Below are 12743 nucleotides of genomic sequence, written 5' to 3' on the forward strand. Positions count from 1 at the left end.
TGATGAGGAATCGGATTGAAATTAAATATCTTTTTTTAGCTATAAAAAGTAATATTTTATGTGCTGAAACCAAGGAGACTCTTGATTGATTTGCTTTCATAAGTGGAGCATTACAGCAGTCATCAAACTCTTTTATCTTTACTGAAATTAACTTGATTTTTGCTTTATAATGCCAAATATTTTTTATTTTAGTTGAGCCTACACATTATGGGATGGATTTCTTGGTTATTTAGTTAAAAAAAGATATTTTAATACGGCTGTCCAATATTAGAAAATCTCGTAACTGTTAAAAATATGTGATTTATGCATATTTTTTTTGCATCACTCAGTTTAGCGATGCTAACCATCTCTGGTGACCAAGCTGTCATAATCCAGAAACTTACACTGAAAAGCTGACTTTGTTGAATCCAGATCAGCTTGTATTTTCTTTATAAAACATGACTAAAGCATTTTGAAAGAAAGTGACCCAAATCCTGTTCTTATTCTGAGAATAAATTTGTTCAATCGAGTCCAAAAGAATTTAAAAACTGGATTCATTTTTTTTTTTATGGCAAAAGTGCAAAATTCTTTGTAAGTTTTGGATAGCATCCCTTCCTACAAAAAGAAGAAAAATTGACGACTTTATTTGCTTTATTTAATTATTTATTTTTGACTACGATTTTTGCCGACATTACAAAAGTTTTAGCTAAAGGCTAAAAGGTTCCCAATTATTTTGTATTTATAAAAAAATATTCTCTTTTACAGTGAAACTTTGTCAGTTAAAGTGAAATTAATTTAATTGTCTGCAACTTTTACAATCTTTACCGTTTTTGCCCTCAGTCCAGGTTAAATACCGTATTTTCCAGACTATAAGGCACAGTTTTTTTTTTCATAGTTTATCTTCTGCTGCAACTTATGTTTTTATTTTTATTTTCTTTATGTTTTTTGTCTTCATGATAAATTTTTTGGACAGAAGCATTAAATGTTAATTCATACTTGCAGACATGAACCAAGGACTAAGCATTACTTCTCATCAGTATGGACGAGGTTGTAGTCATCTGGTAGTCCAGGAAATACGGTAAATTATTTATGGATTTACTGCAGGAAATTTGTTGTCCTTTTTTAAAGAATAACAACTTTATTTCTATTTTTAGGTTTTAAAGTAAAGAAAACAAAACTTTTGCTGAAAAAAGGATGGATGCATTTTCTTGTATTAGTTTGTATTTGTAAAAAATTATGTAAAACTAAAACATGACAAGAAAGTAATGGTGATATTATTCTGAACTTAACAAAAACGGCTAAAACCTGTTGTTATGTTTATATTTAAAACCATTTATTATAATGGAAGATATTTTTAGAAATAATTATTTTCAGCTCATGTATTAAGATGTATAAAAAATTCTTTTAAAATAGCTATAATTTGGATAAATAACAAGAAATGTTTTAGCTTGGGTTTAGTTGTTTTTTTTATAAATATCTCAATCCTTACCAGGGAAATATTATTTATAGATTTCCAGTGACACACAGAAAAAGTAAAGCTGCTGCTTTAGAGAAAAATACTAAATTATTTTAATAACTGTAAATGTAATGCTTTTGGATTATTCTAAAAAACTATAATATTGTTCCCTACAGAGCCACTGAACAAGCACACACTGTAAAAAAGCAAAGTGGTTTTTATTCACATTTTGTCCCTTTATTCATTACAGAGGAAAGGCATTGAAGGTCACTGGATCTTAGACAGCTTATGGAAAAGAAGATGATTTCATGAAAGCGCGAAGGAGTGGAGGGAAAGAGATCGAAGACGTTAATGTTTTCTTTCGTCCCGTTCTCCCCATTCCTTCAGCTGATTGTTTTTATTTTATTTTCACGGCAGGAAAACCGGCATCGCTTTAAGGATGCTTTTCCAGTTCAGTCAGAAAGTACTCTCACTTCCTCTCTGCTGCTTGCAGCCAAAATGGACGTTGGAGCGAGAACCAATTAACCCGTTTTCCTCTCAGATACCGAGGGAAAGGCAGACAAGAAACAAAATAAAGAGAGGTGGTTCGAGTAAATCTTGATGTTGGAAATGTCACAGGATAATTTTATTGGAAGAAAAAAAATCATCCTTATTCCCCATAAGCAAACATAGACTTCCCACAGGCGTCAACCGAGTCTCTTGGTGTGATTGGTTGAGCTTGTGGGTTTACACAGAGAGGTGAGCAGGGAGGAAGAGGAGGAAAGAGGAAGGCAGAAAGCAGAGGGATGACTGTCTTTCTCATCTTCGTCTCTCTCTTTACTCCTCCTTCTCCTCTCCGTGTGTGATGACGTAGCAGATGTTCTTGTAGTCTACGTTGCCGGCCACATCTGGGGGGAAGGCGGCCCACATGTTCTTAACCTGCAGCGGGAAATTAATCGAGTCGTTAATAAAAATCCTGTGAAATTAGAATAAATTATGCTTTTCAGACACTTTGACAAAAGAGCCAGTAAAGTTAATCAATCTGACAGGTTTGTGTTTTTTAAGCAAAGTTTTTAAATCTTTAATAGGATTTAGATCTATTGTGCTTCCTGGAAAGAGGTTAGGATCACTCTATAGGCGATACAAAACATTCAATATATTTATATATTGCACAAAATTACTCTTAGCTAATGTACTATGGCATATTTAGGGCCTCTGTAGATAAAAAACAAAAAAGTTAATTTCTGCCAAAAAACTCAAAAATTTGAGAAAAAAATCTCAGACATTTTGAGATTAAGCTCAAAAAACTAAAAAAACAACTCCAAAATTTCTGAACTCCAACATGGTAAATTTGTGAGAAGAAAAACAAGAAAACATTTGGGCTCCAGAGTCAAAAATGTGCAAGAAAAATGTTTGAGATTGATCTCAGAAAATTCCTGATGAGAAGTCAAAAATTCGTCTCAGAAATTTGAAAAAAGCTTGGAAATGTATGAGTTATAGTAGTTGAATATTTGCAAGAAAAAACCTGAAATTTTTAGCGTAATCTCAGAAACGTTTAAACTCATATTTTTGTCCTTTTAACAACCAAAACAGCTGATCAGGCTGATCTTACATCTTCTGGGGAGAACCTGTCGCACTGAGTGGTCAGGAGCTCCTGGAGGCTGGAGGGAAAAGATTCAAAGGGTTAAAAGGAAATATTTTCACTATCCATCAGGTGGATTAAAAACAAGGAAATCCCAGTTCTTACAATTCCTTCTTGATGGTTCCGGTACCCTCAGGGTCCAGGACTTTGAAGGCAGAGAGAATGACATCCTCGGGATCAGCGCCTAATGCAAAAAGACGGTTTAGTTCGGTCTGCTAATGCTAACCAATGCTAACTCCAACTCAATGTTTGTTGTGTAAGCAAAGCGGTACCCACCCTTCAGCTTCTCGCCGAACATGGTGAGGAAGACGGTGAAGTTGATGGGGCCGCTGGCCTCCTTGACCATGGCCTCCAGCTCCTCATTCTTCACGTTGAGTTGACCTTAACGGAGCAGAACCGGAAATCAACACAAGAGGTCGGGAAAAGGAAGCGTCGCGGGCGCCAGGCGGACAGAGCGGGTTGCAGGAAGAGCTCACCCATTGAGGCCAGGACGTCCCTCAGGTCATCTTTGCTGATGATGCCGTCTCTGTTCTGGTCAATGATTGTGAAGGCCTGAGAAACGGAGAACGGTTTGTTACTGGAGAACTTCATTCTCAATTTGACATGTTGAAATAACAAATGTACGGGAAAATATACAAAATCAGACGACAGCTATCCACTGGTACCTCCAACCAAATGCCTTTAGAGTTAGAAAAACAGAGTCCACAATGCAAAAACACACAATCTTACCAAGTATTTTTGGTCAAATTTCTAGTGTAAATATCGTAGTTCCTTTAAATAAGACAAAACTAAATTATAAGTAACTTATCAGTGAGAAGTAGCAGCTTGTTTTAAGTCAACAATTATTTAACATTGAGGAGAAAGTTCCAGTTCTACTGGCAGATTATTTCAGTCAGTGGAACTAGAGTTGGGTTGCTAGGTTACAGGCTGGGCCTGGCTGGGGTTGCTAGGTAACGATAATAATCTGGCAATGGAACTAGTACTTTTTCATCAATATTAAAGAATTATTTACTTAAAACAAGCTGCTATATCTTGTTGAAAAGTTTGTTAGTTTTGTCTTATTTTAGGTTTACTGAGATACTTTAACTAGAAACCAGGCAAAAATACTTGGTAAGATTTGGGGGTTTTGCAGTGCAGAGTACAGGAAAAGTTCAAAACTGTCAAAAAATGACTGTCCACCGACACAGAGAGGCCAGGAATATTATAAACTTTCTAAAAAAAAACAAACAAGAAAATGTCTGAGCTCCAAAACCTGAAAATACGACCAAAAAACTCAGAAATTTTAATATTAAAATTAATGTTAATTGTAATTTATATTAATTTTTTCTAGGAAGTTTTGTTTTTTTTAGAATCTTTCTAGAAATAAAACTGGAGCATTTTTTGATCTCCAAATATGTAAAATTTACCCCCCAGAAATTTTCAGGTTAATATCAGAAACTCAGATTTTTTTAAATTAACCTCAGCAACTTTCTGGAAAAAATTCTGAGATTTCTGAGTTAGTTTTGTCTTATTAAAAGTGTATTTGCACTAGAAATTTGACTTGGTAACATCTTGAGTTTTTGCAGAGTTTAGGTTTCAGTGGCTTTTCCAAAATGTCAGATTTGGCCTTTGGGGTTTCGGGGACAGGGTGGCTGAGCCGCCCTCTGGCCTCTCTGGTCTTTTTTGGGAACGTATCATCCGGGTCCAGCTGTCCGGTCCGCTCCACGATGTGCCAGTGTAACTTAAGACACTCGAACTCAGTCGCCAACCTTTTCCTCAACCCTCCAGACTTGCTTTGCTATTTCTTCCCCTTCCCGTTTTACCCACAGGCCGTTTATGTGCTGATACCTGCAGATGCTTTCCATCTGCGGAACGCGCTAAGATTGCTTCAATCATCGCGCCGTTCCTCCACTAAGTGCCACTCAAGAAGCCGGTATCGTTTGTCGCAGACGGCATGTTTTCTATTCAGAAAATTGTCATCCAATCTGCTCACAGCCGATCCACCTAAAATTCAATCTCTTTGACTTTCAACACCTGCGTTTTTCTAAACTCATTTAATTTAATTCTAAAGTTCTCTTTATTCTTTTTTTTTTTTTGCTTGTGTGTTGGAGTGTTTGCTGTAACAAAGAGCTATGAGATGTTTGAATAACAGCTGAGCAGGAGGTCAAAGGTTGAGCAAAATACGGAGCGCCTGAAATGCCGACAAAGTCTCTAATCGCATTCAGCTGCTTACTGAACTGTCAGGGGAGCGGAGGAGGCAGCTGCTGCCATCCAAAAGCAGCTACAGCTAATTTTAATTAGGAATCATTTCATTTATCACTCAGTAATTGAGTTTTTTGGAGTAATCAGATTGTGATTGATTTGAATCTCACCTCTTTGTACTCCTGAATCTGGCTCTGCTCAAACATGGAGAACACGTTGGAGGATCCGCCGTCTCCTGCTGCTGCCCTCCTCTTTGCCTTCTTTGGTGCCTGGATTGGAAACGCACAGTAGGTTCTTTAACATGCTAACATCTGCAAAAAGTTCCTCTAAAGCTCTTTAAAATGAAAACAAAACATATGCACCAGTTATTTTTAATCTAACAGCCATTAATGAGGTGCAACACACTTGAAATCACAAAATCTAAAAAATTATTTTTGTGTAGTTTCTGGAGCAAATGTTTTAACGCATTTGAAATAAACTAACATAAGTAACGTTTTAGTAAAATATAAGATCTTGTTTTAAGTAAATTATTCCTTAACATTGATAAAAAAGTGCTAGTTATAAAAATATTTCACTTATAACTAGTCATTTTTCGTCAATATCACTGACTTAAAATAAGCTCCTACTTCTTTCTGAAAAGTTAGTTTTGTCTCATTTCAAGTAGAAATGAGACAAAAATACTTTGAAACATTTTGTGTTTTTGCAGTGAAATTCTAAATTCTTCTCCAAATCCAAATTCTTTAGAGAAATTAATAAATATTTTTGTCAATTAGCATCTAGCTTTGCATCAGTATGCAATAAACCACTAAAATTACTCTCTATAAAAATAAGCGATTTTATCGTGAGATAAGAACGTCAACAAACTGCAGTGACCCCTAAATGGATAAAAAAAAAATAATAAATTCTTCAAATAAGGAAAAAGTCAGAGTAAAATCCAAAGTTTTGGTTGAATTTTTATCCAGATATTTCCTTCAGAAGAGCACAGAGGAGCAGGAACGCTGCTACTCACCATCTTGAGGTGGAGGTTTGGGAGATCAAGTAAGAACAGAAAGTGTGAAGCCGCGTTGCACGGATATTCCCGGAGGCTTTTATACGATTCCTCATCATCTATCTTTAGCCTCCGCTTCAAGTTTGGATGGAGATATAAAGAAGAGAGAGAGAGAGGAGAGAAGTTTAGGAGACAGAATGGCGGGACAGCTATCACCTTACAGGAGATCAAAAATAGACGCAGGAGTCTTGGAATTAAGCAAACCTGATAGCTGCGGGACTTTGCACTCCCACGTGGACTAATAAGGATATTCAGAACATAGATGCTCAGCTGGATCGTTGTCCCTCCTCCCGGCTTCATCTGCTTACAGGAAGATGCCGCGTCCACCCTATGGTTTTATTTTTGGTTTGCAATGCGCGTAGCGATTCTATATTTTATACACAGATGCAATTTTTGGCTCGGCTTGCTTTGTGAAGCTGAGATTTTCCCACAGAAGTGACGACAATGAGGTCTTCTCATGTTTGGCTCTAATTAAAATAACAGAGACTGACAGTGAAAGCACAATTTTTATACGCATTAGCAAACTTTTCTCACATTGTTTTAAGTGTAAACTCAGTTTTACACTTCATATGACTTTTCAGGAAATCAAAAACTGCAAAATTAGTTGTTGAAATTAAAAATAGATGCATTCACCTTTTTAAATATAAAAATTGATGGGGGTTTGAAAGTTTCAATAAACTTCAAAAACTCAAAATTTTGCCAAATATTTTTCTCCAGTTTCTAATGCAGAAATTTAAGTTGGAATAAAAAAAAACCTTACATTTAACTTTACAGCAAAATATAACATTTTGCTTTAAGTCAATAATTTCCTTATTTTAAAAAGTACTAGATTATTTTCCTTAGAAAATGGCCAAAATAGATTTTTATAAATTAGTGCTTTTTCATCCATCTTAAGGAATTATTTACTTGAAAAAAGCTGCTATTTCTTGCGAAAAACTAACTAGACTAAGTTAGTTTTGTTTTATTTCAAGTGTACTAAGAGATTTGCACTAAAAATAGTCTCAATTTTTTTGTGAGATTTTGTATTTTTGATGTAAAATTTTTTATTCAAATCCAAAATCCTTTGAGGAATTAATAAACATTAAGTGGATTTTTGTCGATTAGGACTTAGCTTTGCATAACTCTTAACTTGAACATGCAATATACCAATAAAATTATTCTTTATAATGATAAAAATAAGTGATTTATACCAATTATCATTAGATAAGAAATATTCACTGCTGATTATATAAATAGGGTACATTTTAATAAAATCTTAATGTTTGGTTGCAAAAAATCAAAACAAGAAGTTGATTAAATCATGACTAAATTAAAATTTGAATATAGAGAAGGAATCCTAACATTTTTAAAGCGTAAAACAACATCAACATTTCTTTATTTTTAAGAAATATTTGGGTTTTTTCTGCTTTTTTTGCCTGACCAGTGAAAAGTTTTGTAAATTTTTGCTGTTCTGTTGTGCTCTTTTGCTCGTCCTGAGATTAAATCAGGGGATTATTGGTGCGGCGCTCCGCAGTGCGGCGGATCGAACAGAAGAGGAACAGCTGAGAGCAACCGGGATAGCAAAATAAACCTGATTGAAAGCCAACGTTATTTTTGCTTTGTGCTTGTGATTATGTGCGATTCCACTGATCTCGTCTGTCTTTGTTCTTTACTGGTTTCCACTCCTGCTGCTGTAATCTGGATTAACCAGTTTTATGTTGGAAATCCAGAGACTGACGGTCTTCCTGCTGGTGTGAAGTTGTTACGTAAACCAGAGCAAAAAAATAAATTTTAGTTATTTTTGGTTGAGTTTATAATGGAAATATCTATGACAGTTTATTATTGCAGATTAAAAGAATGGAGGTAAAGTAAATTTCCAACAAGAAACGCAGAAGTTTTACATTAATTTTTTTAAATTTCCTTAAAAAATCTTGGAAGTTTCTGAATTTCAGAAGTGAAAAATTTACTGGGGAAAAAAATTTAATTTTGAGATTTAAAAAACTTAAAATTGTTGATTTTAGAAAATTCTAGTTTTTTTCTCAAAATAATCTAAAAAATTCTGAAATTTTTCCCACCTATTTTTAGCTTTTGGAGTTCAAATATTTCCAACTTTTTTTTTCTAGAAAAAAAAGGTTAATTAGAAAATTTCTGGGTTTCTCTTTTTGAAAATATTTTCTGTAATTTTATTTTCAGAAAAGCAAAAAAGCAACAAAAAAAGGGAAAAAAATTTTAAAAAGGAAAAAAAAAATGTTTAATTGGAATTGTAATGCAAAAAATCTGATGTTTTATTTTAAGTCAAACTCCACCCAAGACCTTCTTGGCTCCTCTCTTTTAATCTGTTTTTCATATTTTAATTTCTCAGAATTGGCAACAAAACTTTGAATGTTTCTTTTTCTGTAGCGTTTTTACTTTATAGTAGGTGTCAAACATAAGGCTTGGGGGCCAAATGCAGGCCGCCACAGCTATTTCCGTGGCCCTCTTTATTCTAGGGATACACAAATATAACCTTCAAGATTACAGTTAAATATAATTCTATCAGTCAATTTAAAGCAGTTTTATCTGTAAACTGCTGAATTACATTAATATGAAAAGATGGTTGACTTAATCTTGAAAAGTTTTCATTGAATGCAAAGTCAGATATTTTTAATATTTATACGGTTTGTTTTTGGGTTTTATCCCTGTATTCTGCTTTCATGATCTTGATTTTACCCAAAATTAAAATTAGTTTGACACTCTCACTGAGAGTTTTTCAAAATAAATCCAATATGTTTATTATTTTAGTCAAAAAAAAGTTTCTCTTTGGTGTGTTTTTGAAGTCTTCTTCACCTGGGACAGGAATGGAAAACCCTCCTTAGACATAACGTGAGGGGGCTGAGACACGCCAGACTCTTGGGTGTTTTTACATGTTTACATGCGACTATAACGCCTGTTTCCATACAGATGTTTGTTCTCAGCAGAAACTGTAAGGCGACACGCTCCTCAGCGGTCTTCAATCACCATAAATCACTTTCTAGACCATCGGCATGCCAGTCTGTAGGATCTGGAATGTGAAGAAGCTCTTGGGTTGACCTGTGGGGAAGACCGACTGAAGGAAGAGAAGGGACTGTTTTCTATAAATAATCTATAATGTGACCTATTACCCTGAGGTCTGAATGTGTGTGTGGATGGTTGTTGGTCCTGTGTTTATCTCTGTGTTGTCAGGGTGTACCCCAACTTTCACCCAGTGACCGCTGGAGATAGACCAGTTATGCTTCCATGAACAGGTTGGGATAAATCTATGGTCCAGACAAGGCAGGTCAATTATATTTTTCGCACAAAATTATCCTTAGATCGTGACATTTTTGTTTGATCAGTTCAGAATGAGTTATTTTAGGGCGTCCTGTCTCTTTAAAATAATCTGCTGCTTGCCAAACGTGAAAACGGCTGCAAACAGATGCGCAATTATTCAACTAATTATAAAACTTTGAAAACCAGAAGAAGTGAGAAGAATGCAGCAGGTGGTTTCCGGATGATAATTCAAGAACAGCAGCCATTGTACAGCGCATGCATTCAGCAATAATGTGTTTTTTACAGACTCAAAGTCGTTATTTCTAAAGAGCAAATGCTGAATATTTAGTTCCAACAGCAGAAATGTTTAAATTTTTTTACAGAAATCAATCATCTGTGGTGACCGCTTAAAAAAAAAAAAAAAAAAAAAAAAAAACATAGAGTACAATTTTTTTTGTATCAAAGTAGATTTAAATGAGGTAATATTTGTAATTGCATATATATCTTATATTATGTAATGGTAAGATATCAATATTTAGCCCTCCCTACTTATAAACACCTCAGAAAAATATCTACCGTTAGCGTAGGCTACGTTGATGCTCTTATTTTGAAATGTAACCGGATGTTCTCTATTAAGAATACGTTATGGAGACGCTGTTAATGGCGGACCGGCTAACACAATCTACCTGACCTTACTGAATAAGTCTTGTGATACTCTGGGTTACAACAAGCTGATGAAACTAAAATAAAATGTAATTTTAAGTCTGATGCCAGTGATAAAAGCTAGCGGTATTTGAAAAAAGAAAAAGTAAAATCACAGACGTTAACATAGCCAGTGGTTTACAGCGGTAAAACGAACTCACGAAGCTCTCCTCTGGGGTTGCTAGGTGATGGGCTGGGGTTGCTGGGTAACGGTTTAGTGCCCGTCGAATGCGATTTAGGTTTTAATTTATTGCCTTGTTTTTTTTTTTTTTTTTAAAGCACTCGGACTGTTTTTATAAGCAGTTGAGACCCAAATTGAAGTAGAACAATGTGAAAGGGAGGAAAGGCTTGACTGAACTATAAGTGAACCTTATAAGTGAACTCTAACTTATATCCACTATTGATTTTGTGGAGATTGGCACAAAATCGTCTTGCCATTTTAATCTTGTTATAATGTATAATTTTCCATTACACATCTGAAGAGAATGCCAGACCAGATTGAGCTTCAATGATGGGATAAAAAGTAAAATACCTGGAAATTATGAAAAATTGGAGAGTAGCAGGAGAAAGTAGCACAGTGAGACAAACACAAATCCAAGTCATATTAAAGTTAAGCAAACTCTAAGTTTACATTTGTAATGATTGGACTGAAAAGGCTTTTTTGACCGCAAGATGTCAGTTTCTGCTGCAGTTCTCTGACAGTGAGATTTGAAGATATTTTTTAACCTCTCTGTTCAAAAATATCTTCTCTGTGGGTGTCCAGACTTGTGACAAATGGCCAAAAATGGACTTATAATTCTGGAAAACAGGAAGTTTTTTGTTGCTAATTTTAAATGTAAAAAAAAAGAAGTATAAATTAAAAAAAAAATGCTTTACTTACTTTAAAATGATAAAATTGATTTAGCCAAAAACTATAATTTCTCAATGTTGCTCAAAGCTAGGGATTACATTTTTCTTCCATTGTGAGATTACTAAATTAAAATATTAATTTATTTTAATTATTCTGAGGAAATTAATCTGTCCTCATCTGCCTCCACACTGTGTATTGTTATCAATATAAACCTGGCTCTTCCTCAAACATAGTGGGACTTTATGATACCTCTGTATTTTTAGCACAGAAAAACAGGAAGTCATGGTTTACTAATCAAAAGATAAAAATAAACCTAGATTTAAGAAATCATGCTTCAGTCGGATTTATTATGTAGAAATAGTTTTTTTTTTAGAATCTTTCTTAAATCAGGGACCTTTTTGCCTTATTGTGAGAACATAGTAAAAAACAAATTAGCATTTTTTTAGGGTTATTCTGCTGCAATAAAGCATTTCATACTGTTTTAAGGCTTCTTGGATTGAAGAAAATGTAAAAAAGACTTCAAAACAGTCTGAAATAAGCTGTAAAGAAGGCATGTTTTGAAACTTTTGCACAGTGCTTTGTATAGAACCTGCTGTCATTTTATCATTTTCTCCAGCAGCTCAGTTCTTATCTAATGTTAAAATGTCCTGCTTGATTTATTTAGTTTTTAACTTCCATTTCGATTGAATCTTTTTTAATTTCTTGATTCCAGATGTTCAATTATGTTTTTCCTCATAAGAAACTAAAAGGTATTGTGTAATTGTGTGAATAAAGGGAGAGAAAGAATACTTTTAGAGAATCGGTGGTTCCACCTGGTTTTCAGTTCTCTCTCCTGCAGCTCCCCCTGCTGGTCGCAACCATCTACTGCAAGTTTTAAGCTCTTCCTAAATGCAACTTTTTAGCATTTTTCTCATAATTTCCACACAGTTTCAGCAACGTGCTGAGCTGAGTGTGTGTACAGCTAAATTAATATAAAATATTATTTTCCATGCATGACTTGTCTTCTAGGATGTTGGAGCAGCTTTGTTACATTAATTCTGATTTGCTCTTCTTTTTTTATATATATATATAACTGTACAATATATTGGATATTTGGACCGTTATTCCCTCTGATTTGGGATGCCATGTAGCTGGAAGTTCATGTTTGGATTATCATTATTATGCGCAACCAGGCCAATGACACCTGAACTATGATAACAAATCCCAAGAGAACTGCAAAATATGCTTCTTGGACTATTTGGCCTCACAGTGATTTATAGAGAAGCAGCAAAAGCAAATGAGGTGGATTAGCAGTGCTTACTCACATTTGATGTTGTCAACCAGAACATGGTACTGAGAAATATTGTCTCTTCAAAAAAAAGTGAGCTGTTAGCATGTTGTAACAGTAATGAGAGTGCTATATAGCACAAGTCTTCAGTCAGAGACCTTTTACGATTGGTTGGAAGACTGACTGCTACTGGGAACCTTGCTGCCCAGTGGATAAAAACATGTTAAATAAAGCATTTTTTCAACTAAATTGTCTTGTCTTCTCCCTCAGAAGTAAATTATGCACCAAACCTTTCTCAAAACAGTAAGTTAGAATTACCATTTACATTAATTTAATTTTCAAATCAAACCATTGTTTGACTGATTTTCAGTAAACTGAAAATGAAAGCCAGGA

At 34.6% G+C, this 12743-nt stretch overlaps 1 protein-coding gene across 1 annotated transcript; it reads right to left on the bottom strand.

Moving 5' to 3' along the window:
- Positions 1-1634: 1634 nt before the first annotated feature.
- mylpfa (myosin light chain, phosphorylatable, fast skeletal muscle a) lies at positions 1635-10409 on the bottom strand. Its single transcript, XM_044099790.1, has 9 exons — positions 10395-10409; positions 6490-6585; positions 6247-6360; positions 5408-5506; positions 3533-3608; positions 3333-3437; positions 3162-3240; positions 3027-3075; positions 1635-2353 (listed from the first exon to the last, which is right to left on the bottom strand). Exons 2-9 carry the CDS (start codon positions 6583-6585, stop codon positions 2252-2254), a joined length of 720 nt encoding a protein of 239 aa, XP_043955725.1. The 5' UTR covers positions 10395-10409; the 3' UTR covers positions 1635-2251.
- Positions 10410-12743: the final 2334 nt, after the last annotated feature.

The sequence above is a fragment of the Gambusia affinis genome, linkage group LG19, assembly GCF_019740435.1.
Source record: "Gambusia affinis linkage group LG19, SWU_Gaff_1.0, whole genome shotgun sequence".
Lineage (NCBI taxonomy): Eukaryota > Metazoa > Chordata > Actinopteri > Cyprinodontiformes > Poeciliidae > Gambusia > Gambusia affinis.

Bases quoted from the DNA above. Each gene is read 5' to 3' on its own strand.
- mylpfa (XM_044099790.1), bottom strand. From the start codon at position 6,585: ATGAAGCCGGGAGGAGGGACAACGATCCAGCTGAGCATCTATGTTCTG. The intron at 6,361-6,489 runs GTTTGCTTAATT...CCAAACTTGAAG, and splicing joins CAAAGTCCCGCAGCTATCAG to CGGAGGCTAAAGATAGATGA. The intron at 5,507-6,246 runs GTGAGTAGCAGC...TTTCCAATCCAG, and splicing joins CAAACCTCCACCTCAAGATG to GCACCAAAGAAGGCAAAGAG.